Source organism: Scatophagus argus, chromosome 9 (genome assembly GCF_020382885.2).
Source record: "Scatophagus argus isolate fScaArg1 chromosome 9, fScaArg1.pri, whole genome shotgun sequence".
Taxonomy (NCBI): domain Eukaryota; kingdom Metazoa; phylum Chordata; class Actinopteri; family Scatophagidae; genus Scatophagus; species Scatophagus argus.
In genome coordinates, this window is record NC_058501.1 from 3,827,699 (window position 1) to 3,844,729 (window position 17,031).

A 17,031-nucleotide genomic window follows, 5' to 3' on the forward strand; every position below is an offset into this window, starting at 1 on the left:
AGTGCGTGGTTATCTCTCATAAACTGGTGTTTTTATTGGCTACATAGAAAATGCCAGAGAAAAGCAAGCAGGCAACCGAACTAAGTGACATGTTCTGTCTATCATCTCCTCTGCTCTGTTTCAGCTCCTTAGACAGTAGTGATCAGAGTGTGTTTTTTTTGTTTTTTTAATACCCACACCCACTCTACTTGCAAAAATTTATGCAAACTCAAATTTATACATTTTATTGGCACAGTTTTTCAGGACTGAAGACTGAGACAGTAGGACATTAGGCATGTCTCAAAGTCAATGAAGGATCCTCAAAGGGTTGAATTATAAGGATGTCACATCATTGAATGCTGCTGAGGGACTGATGCAGCGTCCAGGGTTGTTTAAGGACTCAGTCCTTTGGGCAGAAATTTTTCAAGGGTTCCCCTATGTATCCTCAGTGTACCAAAAGTACCCATAATCCCATTCTTACAATGCTTTGCCAGCATATTTGAAAATGGCGAGCAAAGGCTTTCAGATGGTGCGATATGCATTAAAGATGGGACCTTTTCAGTGATTCAGTGATGTACAACTCATTAGTTTGTTCCAAAAATATGTGTTCTCCAAATGCTTGGAGGGGGTCTTACCTAGCCTCCGTAGGACCTGACTTAGAAAGGCCAGTAGTACCAAGGTGGCATCCTTGGCTTTGAGAAACAGCTAATGACACAGACAAGACTGAGTGCTGCAGTGCTTTCCAAGTTGCTGATCCAGTGCAGCACTCCTTTCTCTTTTCTATTTCTCTCTCGCCCACAGAGGTGGGAACATCAAGGCTAAATAAACAGACAAATTGTTCCAAACAGTGTTTTTTTTTTTTTTTTTTTTTTTTATGTTGTTGAATAGCAGCAAAACCAGTAACCCATCATAAAGACATAAAGTCTGTTGCTCTCCTTTATTCTCTCTCACACACAAACAAACACTGTGTGTATTTAATAGACAGGAGGGAAAGAGAAGGTGAGAGCTGGACTGTTGCACATTGTGTTTCTGTATGTTATTCTGTAAGTTATTAATAACTTACTCAGAATGCAGCTTGCTCACTTATTGATCCGCTCTACCAAACCTGTGAGTTCTTCTTTTTTCTGACCCAAACTCAACCCGTGTCTCACTAATGGAAAGAGCAGCGCGCACACAACACAAACTTTAACCTGTGACACAAACAAATGGACAATGTTATAGAGCTCCCCCTAAATATGTCCTTAGCTGCGCTGTGAAATCAAGCCATGAAAATGCCACAAGAATGTTCTGTTCTGTTGTGCCACATTTCCACTTCCACATTGGTTGTTAAGGAATGTCTTAAGTTTTGTTTTTTTTGCTTTTAGTGCTTATAAACTTGAGGGTTGTTATTGTGCCTAAGCAGAAGAGCCTGACTGATGACTCGGCCCAGATTACCTGCCAATGTGTGACAAATGACAGTATCATCAGTATTAATGTACCTTTAATTTAGTATTTAGTATTTAATCAGTCAATTTTTCAACTACAGTTTGCTCACCCCCACACATTATTTATTATTTCAATATTTACAGTAGATCCTACATCATTTATACAAGTCAAATATACTTTGGTTGACTTTGTGGTATTTGATAGACTGTGACCAAGCACGACTTTGTCCAAGTTGTTGGAACTGGAAAAGGAAAAAAATAAATCAGATTTGGCAAATAGGCTGACACCTTAGCTTTGTTTTGATTTAAAACCTCTTAAAACAACTTTTCCCCCCTCGGCTGGAAACATCCCTGTGAGCGTGTAAAGCCTCACTGTGTGATATAATAAGTGTTGGAACAGACTTTAGAGTGCTGGGTTTGACAGCAACATCCATCATAAATGTATTCTTTTTAGCTGCGTCCAAAGCAGTGAGCTGTAGCAGTGGTGTCTCTTTCTTTTTCTTTATCCCTCAAAGGTATCGCACATGCCCTTCTAGTGTTTCCATCTCTCCCATTTTGTTTTACAGCACTCCCTCATTATGGTTCAGTTGATTTGAACAGACAAGTACAGTAGGTGACAGCGAGCTTCTGTGGAAATGGAACTGTCTATAACATCAGTAAACACAAGACAAAAATAGAGGTTAAAATAAGAAGAATAAAACATAAAAATGCAACCTATAAAAGTTTTTTAAATCAAACCCTAATAAGTTAATTAAACATTAAATAAATTGGTGTGGTGTGGGCAAGGCTCTGTTATCAGCATTAATTGAAGTTCAGTGGGTTTGGATTTTGTCATTAATCACTACTTCATCTTAGTGATTTAACTGATTGTTCATTTCCTGGTACTCTTATGGTTCTTTTAATGCAAGCCACAGGAAAGCTTTTTCCAGTTAAAAACAACTTTTCAGAACAGCATTTCTGCAGCAGTGCTGCACTTCTGTTATTCATCAGCCGACATGATGTACGTACGCTGAGTTAAAACTGGCCAATGTGATCAGTGTCAGGCCCTATTTACAAACATCAGGTCCAGCCTGCTGCTGCTTTTTGGCTGGATGAACCCTCTCCCTGTCCCTCCTCCTCCTCGTCAGCCTGCTTTCCTGCTCCACCCCGACTCATTCAGTTTTCGTGCTCTCTTCCTGTTGCCTCCTCCTTATGTCACAGAGACTCTTTGATCTCAGTTCAGCTGAGAATGCTACATAAATACAGCCACACATGCCCAGACAAACACATCTGATTATGTGTGTGTCTCTTTTCTCTGTGTGGTTACATTTTCTCCTATGACCCTATGTTCCTACCTGCCAGTGAGATGGACTCAAAGCAAAGACAGTTTTAGTACAGTGGGAGGATTTTTTAGAAAGGCAGCACACCTGTGATTTAACTTGACAGCATTAAACTGAATAAATCAAGTTATATGTCAAATTAAATTAAACTTATTTGGCTTGGATCATAACATCCCACTCACTTGTAACCTCCTTGTCTCTCTCTTTCTCTATTGCTTTGTTCATACCAGTGGCCTTGTACGCTATCAGCGCTGTATATTTTGCTGGCGTCATGGTGCGTTTGATGCTGACTCTGACTCCGGTGGTCTGCATGCTGTCGGCGGTGGCTTTCTCCAGCGTCTTTGAACACTACCTGGGAGACGACATGAAGAGGCAGAGCCCGCCTGCTGAGGACAGCAGCGATGAGGACGACAGGAAGAACGCCGGAAACCTCTACGACAAGGTTAGCGCTCGCCAGAATGTGTGCGGTGTGCACAAAACATTACTACACGTTGTGGCCGTTTCTTGTAGGAAACCAGCCAAGCTTAACCTGACAAAGAAGTTGTCACGCAGTCACCCACACATGTATGTGATGTATGTAGCCTAACATTCAAGTGTCATTCATACAACCATAAAACTCACAAATAAAACTCCAAATGAGTGTTAATCTATAAAATATTACTTACTGTGTGGAACAGCAGTGAAACAAAAACACATCTAACCCCCAAAACACATCTACTTTTAGACGTCTTGTCCAGTCCATAGTGGTGCCTGTGAGCTCACTCTCGTTGTATGGATGTTTAATCTGACCCGACTAAACGCACCCGCTGCTGTTAGGTGGGCTGAAAGGAGACGCTTTTCTCAGAAATGTGCTGATACCATAACATGGCTAGAAAGAGTCTGAATACTGAATTTGCATGAAACCAAGCGGAAACACAACTCCAGATGAAGAGTGAAGCTGCTCCATGTTTGTTCGATGTGCAAATGAACGATGATCACATATTGTAATGGTGCAGCAATATGTCAGTGTTGCATTTACGACTTTTTCTGCTGCCCCCGAGGTTCCCAAAAAATCAATTAATGCTGCTATAAAGTGGTCATAGTTTCAGCCCTGTCTTCTGTATCGAGCTTGTCGGTTTATCTCATTAATATATAGCTTCCCTTGACCATGTGCAGGGATTTCTTCAATGGTAAACTAATAAAAATCCACTCTTTCTTTCCTGTTCACATGAACAATGAATTTTTTAGTCACTGGTACAAAGGTTTGTAATATAAGAGTCAAATGACGTCATTGTTGTTGAGCAGAAGCTATTCATCTTATTATATCCACCCAAAAGGCCACAACACGAGGACATAACTATAAATACACCTGTAACATATAACCGTTACAAAAACTCGTGATGAATGATTGATTTTTCTAAACCCGTCTTTGATTTAAAAATAATGAGTGCTGGTTTCTGTGTTTACTCTCCCTCTCCTCCTCCTCCTCCTCCTCCTCCTCCTCCTCCTCTTCCTCTGTCTGTGAAAACACATAGCACTGCTGTCTAATGTTTTAGCCGTGTGTGTGTGTGTGTGTGTGTGAGAATAGGTGAATGCTGGCTTGTGTAAAGCATTTTGAGTCATCGGTCAGACTGGAAGAGTACTATATAAGTACACTCCATTTACCATTTCAGCGGGTACAACTGCCTGCTGATGTTTTCAGCCGTCCTGTCTAGAGTTTCAGTACAAATGGTATTCTGTTGCCGTGTGCTGTCCCCTGCAGGCTGGTAAGGTGCGTAAACATGTATCGGAGCAGGAGAAGGCTGAGGAGGGCCTGGGCCCCAACATCAAGTCCATCGTCACCATGCTGATGTTGATGCTGCTCATGATGTTCGCTGTCCACTGCACCTGGGTCACCAGCAACGCCTACTCCAGCCCCAGTGTTGTACTGGCATCATACAACCATGACGGGTGGGAATAACAGAAAACTATGTGCATATAGAGATTTTACCAGTATGGAGTTTTTGCATCGCCTGTATATTTTGGTTGACAACTGATAATAGGATATTTTCAGTGTCTTTAAGTGTGAACATTTACATGCCAACAACGTTTAGACCATGTGAGGACACTAAAGCCACTGACAGATGGGCTAATGGGATTCTTGTAGGGCTAACAGTTCTGCACAGGGTCACTTCACCCAGATAACAACAATTAAGTTCCCTTACCTCTTGTGCTATGGAGCCTTGCACGGAATTTTTATTTATTTATTTTATTTGTCCGGGTTTTGAAACGATGAACCCACCCCTGAGATTTGTGCCTCCACTCTTAATACAATGGAGTTTTGTTTGCAGCACTGAAAGCAATGAAAAATGGCATGTCAGTTCTGTTCAGCAATAGCATCTTCCCAGAAGTCATGGCACGATTAATCCACAGACTATGTTTTCACTTCTTGTTGCAATTACTCTGCGCTGAGGCAGCAGTGTTTTTCAGCTTTGCGAGTTTGGACGGATTATAAGTTCTCTGGCCCCTGGTCACATTATCAGTTTTGGCGTCGGCAAACACTAAAGGATTGCGATTAAACTAACATGATAGGGACATTATTATTTATCTTTGATGACGCTTTCCAGTAAGGAATGCTTGCTGTTCATTTTCATTGTATTGGACTGGAGAATAATCTCAGGTACAGTTCTAATAAGCACAGAAAACAGTCGCCGTCTGCATAGGTAAATGTCTCTAGAGCCATGCCTGGAGGTGTTTTTGTTTCAGTGCACAGTGATCCAGGTTTCAGTGAGGTGTTTTAATATTCAATAAAACCCTAAAGCCAATGTCAACTACCACAACTATAAAATGTTTCTGACTTAACTTCCGCCTCTCACTGTGCAGCTCCCGCAACATCCTGGATGACTTCAGAGAGGCCTACTATTGGCTGAGGCAGAACACAGACGAGCATGCCAGAGTGATGTCCTGGTGGGACTATGGCTACCAGATAGCAGGCATGGCGAACAGAACCACGCTGGTCGACAACAACACGTGGAACAACAGTCACATAGCACTGGTGAGAGCTGCTGTAATTTAACATTTAACCTCAGGAAAACAGATTTCATTTGATTAAAGGGGCACTCCACGGGTTTTACGCATGAGGATCATCAATTACAGCCACTTTAAACATAACTTGCAAAGGTCATCATAAATATCAGTGACTGTTATTGTTGTATAACCTTGTTTATTTGTGTTTCTTACTACCGTACTTCTGCCTCCACTCTCCGTGGTTACATACACCGTATAGACAAAAGTACTGGGACAGACCTCTGTTATGGAATGGGGTATGGTATGGTATGGGGCAGGTTTTCAGGGGTTTGGCTCAGCCCCTTACGTCCAGTGAAGGGAAATCTTAATGTTTAAGCATACCAAGACATTGTGGACAATGCTATGCTTCCAACTTTGTAGGTCCTTTTCTATTCCAGCATGACTGTGCCCCAGTGCACAAAGCAAAGCTCCATAAAGACATGGCTGGATGACTTTGGTGTTGAGGAGTTTGACTGGCCCACACAGAACCCTGACCTCAGTCCCATCCAACACCTTTGGGATAAAGTGGAACAGAGACTATGAGCCAGACCTTTTCATCCAACATCAGTGCCTGACCTTGCTATTGCTATATACAAAGCTGTAGAATGCAGTGTTATTCAAGTCCCTGTTGGTGTAATGGTCAGGTGGCCCAGTACTTTTGTCTATATAATATAGTTGAAGTCCACAGTTTGCAGTTCAGTTGAGTGGACCTCGAGATGTTGACTTTGTTGCCTTGGAGTGTTGCACCACCAAGTGGACATAACGTATGACTGGGACAGTGCAGTTAGTACTACGGTGTCATAAAGACTCTCATTGGGCATATTCAGAAGGGAGCAGCATATCCTGCGATATCCTCACTTTTAGTTGCTAATATGGGTCAAGCCCCCAAAAACACTGAAACCTATCCTCTCTATAATGCAACTCTATAGGAGACTCTTTGTAAGACCCTCTGTCGGATGAAGGAAGCTGAGTTAACGCCATCATGATGACATCATTGACTTGAAAAAGGCCCTCCAAAACCACTGCTCAACTGTTGTCACAGTTTTATCTACATGTGTTTTTATATTTGAGTTCTGTCTGTGTTCCTGCAGGTGGGCAAAGCCATGTCATCCAATGAGACTGCAGCATATGAAATCATGAGGTCACTGGATGTTGACTATGTCCTGATCATCTTTGGAGGGGTGATTGGTTACTCAGGCGATGATATCAACAAGTTCCTATGGATGGTGCGCATCGCAGAGGGGGAGCACCCCAAGGACATCAGGGTGAGAGGGCGAGACGTCAGTCGCACATGCAGAATTTCAGTCACTTTAGTGAACAACTTCTTTCTGGAGAAGCCAATAGAAGGTGACCTTAGCGCAGTTGTTAAACATTTACTGCAGTGATGGTGGAGTGTCTGCAGAGTTGAAGTCATATGAATGTTTGATGTGCTCTCTGAGAATGGGAAATGTTGAGGGGAATCAAGGATCAGTAACCAAGTGTGTTTTATGGAACAAAGTGTGTGCGAGTTTACTTATTTCTCCTTCCATCTGTCTCTCTGTCAACCTAGGAAAGTGACTACTTTACCCCACAGGGGGAGTTCAGAGTGGATAAAGCTGGTTCCCCCACCCTACTCAACTGCCTTATGTACAAAATGTCTTACTACCGCTTTGGAGAGATGCAGGTATGTCATCCTTAATAATCATTCTGCAGTGTATACTTAGATAACTTCCAAAACAATTGATTGCAAAGACTGCCGTGTTGTCACAGTGAGTTCTGCAAAATGGTTTCAAATGGGCAAATAGGATTTAGACTTAAACAGTCTCATCCTTCTTCATTTTCTGTTAAGTTGGACTTCCGGACGCCGCCGGGCTTTGACCGAACACGCAATGCTGAGATCGGCAACAAGGACATAAAGCTGAAGCACCTGGAGGAAGCCTTCACATCTGAGCATTGGTTGGTCAGGATTTACAAGGTTAAAAAGCTGGAGAACAGAGACCGTGTAGAGCACAAGTTGCAAGGCACTGATTCCACGAAGCAGAAGTACACGTCCAAAAAGGTAAGCTGGGACCGTCGGTGAGCAAACGACAGTAAACCCACAGCAGCTCTGTTCGTTTGATGGTGAAACCAGCAAGCCTGCAACCAATCTCTGACATTGTTGGACATAACAAAGTCTAAGTACAGCTTCTTTCATAACGTACCCTTTAACGTGTGCCTTAAACCGTTGTGAAAGATTTCTTCCAGACATGAGTTAAGACAAGGATAGAAATAGTCTGGTTGGAATGAGAATGTGTGTCTGATATAGTATGGCATAGTCTCCTAATTAAAATCTTTTAAAAGGCATCTACTCCTTCTAGCTCATTAAGAGTATCCCAATTTTTCCAGCTGGACTCTACATGTCTGGTATTTCACTGTGAAGTCCATTCTCAGTGCACAGGAGGCTCAGGACTGACTTCTAGACTGGTTGTGATGCTGCAAATCATGCTTGTAGTCAGGTTTTCAATGAGCACAAAGGGAAAAGCCTCGTTGTGCCAGACTCTGCACATACGTCACCCTGCACGGTGAAGCTGTAAAGCTGTGCAGAACGCTGCAGGAACTGTCTGAATAAGAAGAAAAACACACTGTAAACTTTTGGAACGGCCTAAATCCGAGTACAGATATTTTTCTGATGAAGGCATTACAGTTTCTTGCAGTGTTACTTTAGATCTAATCGAGAAAGTTTGATCCAGTTATGTGGAACCTTTTATTTTTTTGCCTTCTGAAACTGAAGTGATTACTGACGAGTGTCAAAAAGAGGCTTGATTATTTATTTGAGTGTGTTTTCATTCCCCTGCAGACAGCCAAGAGGAAGCGGGGTTACATCAAGAACAAGCTTTCCCTCAAGAAGGGCAAGAAACTGACCAAGAAAACTTTATAGGAAGTCGACCCCCAGCAGAGGCACATTGTTGACGGGAGAGAGAGGGAAAAAAAAACAACAAAAAACAAAAAAAAAAACAAAACAACTTAAAACACAAATACTTTCAACAAAACAAGCAGCAACAGTAAATCCACCAAATCAAGATGAATAAGGAACACCAGAGGTTCTCCAGACCCCCAGTCGTCCTGCGCGTCCTCACCTGGACATCCAGGCGGGGTCACTGATGCGCAGAACGGGAGGTGCTCTCTAGATATCCTCCCCACACTGGTTTTAAGTTGAGGAACTGTGACCTTTGACCCGCTTTTCTTTTTGTACTTGAACGTGATAGGAGAGAGAGAGAGAGAGAGATTAGTTGTCCTTTATCCTGGGACTTAGCTTGGGACTGCTCTATGCATCGCATCATTCAGTCGAAAACAGCAGAGGAGAAGGCAGAAGACACACTACTGTTTTCTACCACGTCCCCAAATCAGCGCTGAAGGCCCAGACCTGCTCAAACTGAGGCAAAGCGTGATGTTAGGACGACTCAGATGGTATTTTCCCCTTTCAGGGCTTTCAGTTCTTGATCAGTATTCAGTTTAATGGAAAATGAGGGAAACAGAAACTTCTTGAAAAGCAGCCAATCAGAGCACCTTTCACATGTTTGTGTGTTGGTTTTCTGGTTTTATGTATTTCATGTCCCATTCCACCCCATTCCATTACCCTTAGAATCCATGACAAGAGTGTGCATGTGCACACGTGGCCACAAGGAGAAGCCATCACTTTTACAACCTCACATATCATCTCAGAGCCAGAATGGAAAGGGAACTTAAAGGAAAATTCCTGTTTATTATAACTTGGTCGTCTTTGTAGTTTCTATCAGTAATTATTACATTTACTCACTAAGGTCACCTTGGCACACGGCGACATCAGTAACAAGAACCACAGGCAGTCAGGCTGGTCTAAACAACCTCCAGGTTAGACCTACAGAACTGGAAAACAATAGCAGTAAATGACAGCAAAACACAGTTTTCTTCTCCAGTGAAGGGAACATTAACCATTTCAGATGCACTGACCTTCAGTTTTACCTCGAATTAAAAAGAGATCTTCCAGCAATTCTGACTAAACTGATGGTCTGTTTACAACCCGTCTGATGACCTGAATGCTTCATGGACTTGAGTGCAATATTATCATAAGAGATATAAATGCTGGACCCAAGTTGTAATAAACCAGATTCATCCTTTAAGCTGTGCGAGTCACTCTGACCTGTAACATTTCTGAACCGCACTAAACTCAGAGCAGAGCAGGCCTATGAAAGAGCAGCAGATCGGCGTGTAGGACATGAACCCACGTCTCCGCTGGATCACTTGATGATAAATGAACGAATATGTTGCTCACACACAGTCCCCAAGGGAGTGCAAGCATGAGTATTTCTGAGCTTCAGGGAGAGGAGCCCAACGTATAGACAGGAAGCGGCGAAATGCACGTGTGTGCGGTCCGTTTTCCATGAGCACGATCGTTTGACTGCCTGTGTTGCATGAAAATTAGTTGGACTGACTCAAGACTGAATGCCATTGGATGTGTGTGTTTGAGTGACTAAAGCAGTTAAAAATAATATGGCCCATGTACTTGCTTTTTTTTGCTAGTTAGCATATGCTAACAGGTGATCTTTAATGTGATCCTTAAAAAGCCATTAGAAGAGTCAGATTTGAAACCCTTTGAGCTGTAGCTACCCAGGAGTATTTAAAACACCAGTTCCAGTTGAAATGAGTTGAAAGCATCCGCGTGTGGTGATTCGTTGCTCCACGCTACGTGCTGTCGGTCCCTTTTGATCTCCTGTCTAATGTTCCATTGCAGTGTGCAGAGCGCAGGCTGCTTCTCCCCTCACAGGTACAGTAATAGGTGCATCACGCAGGTGCATCATACACTCTGCTCCCGCTGCTTATTCCCTCATGAATTTAGAGAAAATGAAGTCCTCTGAGCTGTCGGCAGCGCTTCCACGCAAAGCAAGGGGACTTTCAAAAAGGGTTCAGACACAACACTCTAGTGCTTCTTTCTAATTGGCTAAATTTCCACTTTTTTTTTTTTTTTTAATCTGCAGTTCTGTCATGCGGAGTATTTACAACATGTGATTTATTATAATTAGACTTTAATTTGTTCCTTCTGCCTTACTCATGTTTCACATATTCATCCTGCGTTAGCCAACTTTGTGAGGTCTTATGAGAAGAACACCAACCTCAGAAAATCCAGGTGGAGAGGATAACATTGGCCTTAACAAAAAATTCTAAGAAAATCATATCATTTCCAAAGCTTGACAGTCGATGAGTGTATTTATTATGTGGTTGATAGAGGCTGCGATGACTAAAGCGTGGCGTCCAGTCATGAAATGTGAGGATTTTATTTTGTTTTGATTTTCTAAGTCAATGATTCTTCCATTAATTGTAATGATCTGGATGCAGGTGTGAGAATGAAACATGCCTTTTTGAATAAAGAGGTTGAAATAACACTGTTTTCTTAACTTTTTACCTCATTCACAATTTATTTGCATGTCGCTGTATACTGAGTCTCAACTGATTAAATCTCATTTCCCAAAACTAGTCCTTAAAATAGAAAACTTCTGAATTCTGTGTGTAAGTACAGAATATATAATATTACCTTAATTTAAGAATTGCCTTTTAAAATTATTTATTCATTTAAGAAAAACGTACCAGCCTGAAAGGTGCTAATTTCATTCCCTGGCTCCGCCTATGGGAAAGTCTCCCAATGCGTTAGCATGCTAACATTTGCTTTTTAACACTAAGCACAAAGTAAAGCAGAGGCTGATGGGAATGTCAGTAGTTCTGCAGGTATTTGCTCTTAACCCAACCCAGCTGTGACACAAACAGAGTGAAAGCAATGAGCTTACAGTACAGGATGTGGTACAGTTGATTTATATTTCAAATGTTACAGTCACAACCATTGTCTAAAAAAATACAAACAAGAAAATCAACATTTTAAACTCCAAGCTGCATTGACAAGAATGCATCGTTTGTACATTAAAGTGGTACAGCTCCTTTGCCGAAGCTAGAGTTTATTCATACATTCAATATATCATTGAATGTATTAAAAATTCTACACTGAGCACTTAAACACTACATGCAAACACACACACACATTTTTGATTAGGGTTGCTCTGATACCAACACCAGTATCTGAACTGCCCCCTGTAAAACCTAAACCCTAAAATGCTGGATCAGGTCCAAGTACCGATCAGATACCACCTAATTAATCTGCCTCGGGACCTTGCTAATTCCCATCCTGTACATCTGGATGCAGACTTTTTACTGGAGACTCGTCTCACTACAAGCACATGTAAGGAAACTTGCATGTAAAAAAAGACATTAAAGTAAAAGGAGAGTTCAATGGCGCTCCTGTATGCATGTTTTACAAAGGGTTTAAACTGAGCCAGTCCATGTAGCAATGATGGCAATTACGTCACATCCACAGACAGTTAACAGTATGTCATTTTTTAATGCTCTGGTATCCGATTGGTACTTGGTATTCGTCAATATGAAGGTTCAGATATCAAAATCAGGAAGAAAGAAATCTGTAGTTCTGATGAATGTTCAGTGTTCAACATTAAATTTTCATCAGCTTTTAAAAGAAAGGTCCTTTTAATGAAGCTTAGACAAAAGGGTTGCTGAATTAATTTCAAACATCCAGGTGACTGACAACGGGTGTGTATAAAATAAATAAACAAATTATTCACCCTGTTTTGACACCTGATGTTACCGGATTTTAACTTCTCAGATTAAGTTGCATAGTTCATGAGGAACTGAGTGCAAACCAGTTTTGAGGAGCACCTTTAAAAAGCAGAAACACAGCTTGCTCCTGTGTTTTTTGACTCTTAAAGGAAAAAAAAAAAAAAAACTGAATCACACTTGCTCTTTTCCACTTTTTAGCCCATTAACCACAAATTGCCTAAAATCAAGCTGTACTGAAGCTTTGCGCTTGTATGTTCCTGAAAAACTGTTGGTGTATTCACAAAAGTACAAAAGTAATGCAATGCTGTTACTAAAGCTGAAAGTGTTCACTGATATCACAATTTCAAAGAGCGCAATTTTCAAATATAAGAGCTGTGGTTTATATTCTAATCTATGCAATTAACAAAAGATGTATCGAGTCTGAGAGCTGATGGTACAACAGAAAAAGGTGAATATGCTGTTTGCAAAGTCTGTGCTAACTTTTAGCCAAAGATGTTTTTTCTAGAGAAGGAACCATCACTCTGTATGACTTTGATGTTAAAAGAGCGTGCACTGTCTTCAACAGGGTCGTGGGTGTTTTCCTACACAAACACACAGGAAGAGATCGTCTCATATTAACATTGTGGGGGAATGTGAAGCTTAAAGTACTCCAACAAAACCATAAGTGGAACTTAAAAAGAAAGAAGAGTCAAGATGTTCATTGTGATGGAGTTTAAGTTAATCTTGCACAATTTACTAAAATGAATGGAAAAGACCATTTGTAGTTAGTGGGCTATAGTTTCCAAGAATACTGGCTTTATTCTTTAACAAAACAAAAAAAAAAAAAAAAAAGCCAGAGTGGACGTGCTGCACACTGTGGATGTACTCCAGAATGTTTCAAATACAGTGTCTGTTAACTTGACCCCTGATGCTATTTGTCAATATTATGATAAACTTAAGGATTACTGTTAAATTTGTCACTTTGATTTTTTTTTTTTCTCTGTCGTGGAGGGTAATGACAGTCTTACGTTTGACCAGTAACATTTAGTCCTCCTCTTCCTCTTCATCCCCTCCAAACGACAGAAGGCTGCTATTTTTTACTTGTTTCCCAGACTTCACCTCCTTCTGCTTCTTCTTCTCTTCCTCTTCCTCTCCTCCATCACTCTTCTTCTTTTTGCTGGTGCTGGCAGTGATGCCCTTGAATTTGTCTGAAGAGGAACGCTTGGCTGGTTTCTTGAACAGGATTTTACCATCTGGTGGTTCATCATCTGTGGACAAGGTGGATGCGTATGACTGATTGAAACACACGAGGGTCCAAAAGAACGAGTTTTCATTATAGATGCTTACTATTACAAAGTACGCCATCAAATAGATTTAGTAAAAATGATCTAATTGAAACAAAGGGGCCCTGCTGACGTAAAAAGATGGTTCACGCTCACTCTGCCTTACCTTTCTCTGTGCCACTTCCAGTGAGTATTTCGCCCTTGATCTTCTTCACCTCCTCTGAGGTCAGGTCTCCACTTTTTAGGACCACAACTTGAGGAAGCTCGTCCTCTCGATCACTCCCGCTATCATCATCCAGTGTTGGCATCACCTGACGCTGACAACGGAATACGATACACAGAGAGGTATGTTTTACCAGGAATACAGCCTGTGTTTTATAACGTGCACGGTTGAGATTGTCTTGTTTCGATGAATGTCATCCTCTCCCATGAGAACACAATATCCGAGGTCGGAGCTGCTAGCTTACGATTTATGTTAGCCACACTAGCCAAACCATTACATACCTTAGTGTCGACAGTCGGTCCTTCTTTGTAACCAACATCATTTTTAAACTTTTTTAGAAAGGACGGTTCCGCTGGTTTCACCCACGCCACGCCACTGGCCTTATTCTTGTTCATTGTGAATGAGCACACGACACAATGATTTAAGGGCCTGTAGACAGTTTTTCAACAAGCACAGCTCTTCAACACGAAAACACAACACACGTCATTAAGATGCGCCGCGGTCAGTCATATGACTTAGGGGGCTACTGTGATTGGTGGATGGAGTAAGTGAATTAGAGATGGCGTAAATGTAATCGGAAAAAGAATTTTGCCTTCAAAAATAAAATTAGTCGAGGCGAAAAATGGTGCTAATCACCGAAAATGGCACAGAAATACCCCTCTTTTTTCTACTGTTTTCTACTATTAGAAAAGGTTAATTGATTTTGAGCAGGTTATTTGTTGAGTGTCTATGAAACTGACTAGTTATGTGGCGTCTTCAAGCACTTCCAGCCACCTAGTTAAAAAACAAAAAAGGACCAAAGGTAACATTTTCGGAATACAGCGCACAGAATTACAAAAAAATCCCACGTTTCCTAAAATACACGAATTAAACAGATGGGGATTTGTATCTACTGGACCTGCTGTAACATGTTCATGGACCAAACACGATGAGAAGGTTTTTGTTTTGAAAAGTTCTACCACTGTCCATATCCTGTAGCTGAAACTTGACACTACTGTCAGTCTCCTGTTCATGTACTGTGTGTTATTTCTTCCAAGCATGATTTCGGGGTCTTTTTACGCGTTATTGGCGGGGTTTTTGGGTGCTGCTGCCTCTCTGTCTGCCAAGCTGTCACTCGGCGCGGACTACCTGAGGATCATGTGTGAGTCCGGACTCGGCGGCGGAACTTCAGTCTGTGACTGGGTGAGAAGAACCGCACACACACACACACACCGAGCAGCCACAACATTACAACCACCTGCTCCGTAGTATTCTAGAGCCCCCCCCCCCTTACCGATATGGGTGGTGTGTGCCAAAGAACATCCACAAGGTTGTCAGAAGCCGAGGTTTCCCCACATTGTACACAGATCGATGTTATTTCCTTGAAGCTCCCCATCTTTTACTGAATATTGAATTGGCAGTGACAGCTTATTAATACTCTTATGCTTGTTAGTTCTATTCAGTCCTTTGCCTTTCGTTTACTTTGTGGCCTACTGATAATATAAATTTATAAAAATATTATTAGTCACAATCTGTGACACAATCTTCGTCCACAGTTCCTATCAGCTGTGAAAAGAGGTGCATGATTTTTGGGTTAAGCATTTTACACAAAATGACCTGGTATTAATGATATCATTATATCAGCTGGAAGCTAAAATAAAATTATTCCATCCATACAGGACATTGTCAAATGAAAGAGAACCTAATTTCAACCCAGATGAACCTATAAGAGATTTTTTCTTGAGTTGGTCACCGTAGATGTGTAGCTGCTGCCTTCTTATTGTCCCCTGTGTGTGTGTGTGTGTGTGTGTGTGTGTGTTTACAGCTCCACATCCCCCTGCGGCTGCTGTGTGGAGGCCTGCTCTTCACCTGTAACGCCGTCATGTGGACCTTCTTCTCCAAGGCTCTCCGGCACTGCTCCTCCTCAGCCAGGGCCACCGTCACCACCACTGCATCCAACTTCATCTCCTCGGTAAGCTCGTGACATTCCCCCACAATGCTCTAGTTCTCACCTTTCATTGGCCCACTGCAAACAATACACAATCAGAATGCGAAAAGAGGCGGCAAAGCGTCTCATTGTTTGTTACAGAGTCTGTCTTGTCTGTGTGTCCAGGCCGTCCTGGGGAGGGTGATCTTTGGGGAGACCCACGCAGCTCTGTGGTGGGTGGGCATCTCTCTAACTCTGTGTGGCCTGCTCGTGCTTCATGGATCCTCACCTCAGACTCTCCCACAGGAGGAAGGCAAAAAGGCCAAGTAATGTAGCTCTGTAGCTCATCATAAGCTCACAGCCACTGCTGTTCAACCGTCGTCACAACAAGACTCCCACGGAGGAATTTGGACTTCTACCAAAGTGGAAAGTGAAAACTCTTTTTTTTTTTTTTCAAGTGCAATTGAACCAGCAGACTGTGTTGCACAAACGTGATGGCACATTCAGTACCATTTAGAGTCACCTCTGAACGTGCATTGACTTTTTATTTTTTTACCAGTTGTTTTTGCTGTCATTTTTCAGCCTTTAGAAGTGACTGGGTCATTGAGGAAGACATCCACATGTGCACTTGCAGTTTGGCCTCCAACCCTTAAACTGTTTCATACATGCATACATCTTCCACAAGTAAAGATGAGTTTGACTAATACGGTGCGGTTGGCTTGTTGGTCACCATTTTGAAAAACAGGTCACACCATCGATGAAAAGAAATTTCACTGTCCACCTTCTTTTTCTTCTTCTTTTCAAATTTAAATGTCAAAAAATGTGGAAAATGCTCATCACAGTTTCCCAGAGCCCAAAGTGGTATCTTAAAGAGCTTCTTTTGTCCAACCAACCAACCAACATCCCAAAGAATCTTCATTTACTATCATAAATGACAAAGAAATGCAAAGTTTTTGCATTTAAGAAGCTGGAACCAGCAGATGTTTGACATTTTTGCTTGAAAGATGACTGAAACGATTAATCGGTTATCACGGCGACAGATTTTTCTTTCCATTGACTGATGCTGAATGCCCTCGTGACTGTTTTTGGCAGACAAGGCATCAGAAAGTATCCAAGATGAGTTACATATTGTTTCTCTGATACACCAGCTCACTGAATTAAGATGATATGACTGTTTTCAGCTTTTTTAATGACATGTCAAAAGACACTGGACACACAGGCGGTGGACAGTTTTTGCACAGCACTGAGTTCAGGTATCTAACTTGCTATCGTCTTACTA

The 17,031-nt window shown here is 41.8% G+C and overlaps 3 protein-coding genes across 4 annotated transcripts in view; 2 read left to right on the top strand and 1 right to left on the bottom strand.

Annotated features, from left to right (window-relative positions):
- The window catches only part of LOC124064400 (dolichyl-diphosphooligosaccharide--protein glycosyltransferase subunit STT3B-like), a 50,654-nt gene extending 41,920 nt beyond the window's left edge, over positions 1-8,734 (top strand). The window contains exons 10-16 of the mRNA XM_046398830.1: positions 2,953-3,164; positions 4,464-4,651; positions 5,564-5,735; positions 6,838-7,011; positions 7,296-7,409; positions 7,575-7,784; positions 8,562-8,734. Coding sequence (XP_046254786.1) covers positions 2,953-3,164; positions 4,464-4,651; positions 5,564-5,735; positions 6,838-7,011; positions 7,296-7,409; positions 7,575-7,784; positions 8,562-8,642 — 1,151 coding nt within the window. The 3' untranslated portion in view covers positions 8,643-8,734. The remainder of the gene's footprint in view (positions 1-2,952; positions 3,165-4,463; positions 4,652-5,563; positions 5,736-6,837; positions 7,012-7,295; positions 7,410-7,574; positions 7,785-8,561) is intronic.
- Positions 8,735-11,532: 2,798 nt separating this feature from the next.
- kiaa1143 (KIAA1143 ortholog) lies at positions 11,533-14,345 on the bottom strand. Its single transcript, XM_046398838.1, has 3 exons — positions 14,128-14,345; positions 13,790-13,940; positions 11,533-13,608 (listed from the first exon to the last, which is right to left on the bottom strand). Exons 1-3 carry the CDS (start codon positions 14,239-14,241, stop codon positions 13,385-13,387), a joined length of 489 nt encoding a protein of 162 aa, XP_046254794.1. The 5' UTR covers positions 14,242-14,345; the 3' UTR covers positions 11,533-13,384.
- tmem42a (transmembrane protein 42a) lies at positions 13,817-16,331 on the top strand. 2 transcript variants are annotated; one of them, XM_046398840.1, is made up of 4 exons: positions 13,817-13,968; positions 14,884-15,028; positions 15,651-15,797; positions 15,939-16,331. In XM_046398840.1, exons 2-4 carry the CDS (start codon positions 14,885-14,887, stop codon positions 16,080-16,082), a joined length of 435 nt encoding a protein of 144 aa, XP_046254796.1. In that variant the 5' UTR covers positions 13,817-13,968; position 14,884; the 3' UTR covers positions 16,083-16,331. The 2 variants fall into 2 exon arrangements, with proteins under 2 accessions (XP_046254796.1, XP_046254795.1); XM_046398839.1 differs by lacking the exon at positions 13,817-13,968 and having other exon boundaries at positions 14,810-15,028.
- Positions 16,332-17,031: the final 700 nt, after the last annotated feature.

What these genes read in the sequence shown, in the direction of transcription:
- kiaa1143 (XM_046398838.1), bottom strand. Translation starts at nt 14,241, where the DNA reads ATGAACAAGAATAAGGCCAGTGGCGTGGCGTGGGTGAAACCAGCGGAA. An exon ending in GACCGACTGTCGACACTAAG is followed by an intron (nt 13,941 to 14,127) that starts GTATGTAATGGT and finishes TTCCGTTGTCAG; the next exon opens with CGTCAGGTGATGCCAACACT. An exon ending in TGGAAGTGGCACAGAGAAAG is followed by an intron (nt 13,609 to 13,789) that starts GTAAGGCAGAGT and finishes CCTTGTCCACAG; the next exon opens with ATGATGAACCACCAGATGGT.
- tmem42a (XM_046398839.1), top strand. Translation starts at nt 14,858, where the DNA reads ATGTACTGTGTGTTATTTCTTCCAAGCATGATTTCGGGGTCTTTTTAC. An exon ending in GAACTTCAGTCTGTGACTGG is followed by an intron (nt 15,029 to 15,650) that starts GTGAGAAGAACC and finishes GTGTGTTTACAG; the next exon opens with CTCCACATCCCCCTGCGGCT. An exon ending in CATCCAACTTCATCTCCTCG is followed by an intron (nt 15,798 to 15,938) that starts GTAAGCTCGTGA and finishes CTGTGTGTCCAG; the next exon opens with GCCGTCCTGGGGAGGGTGAT.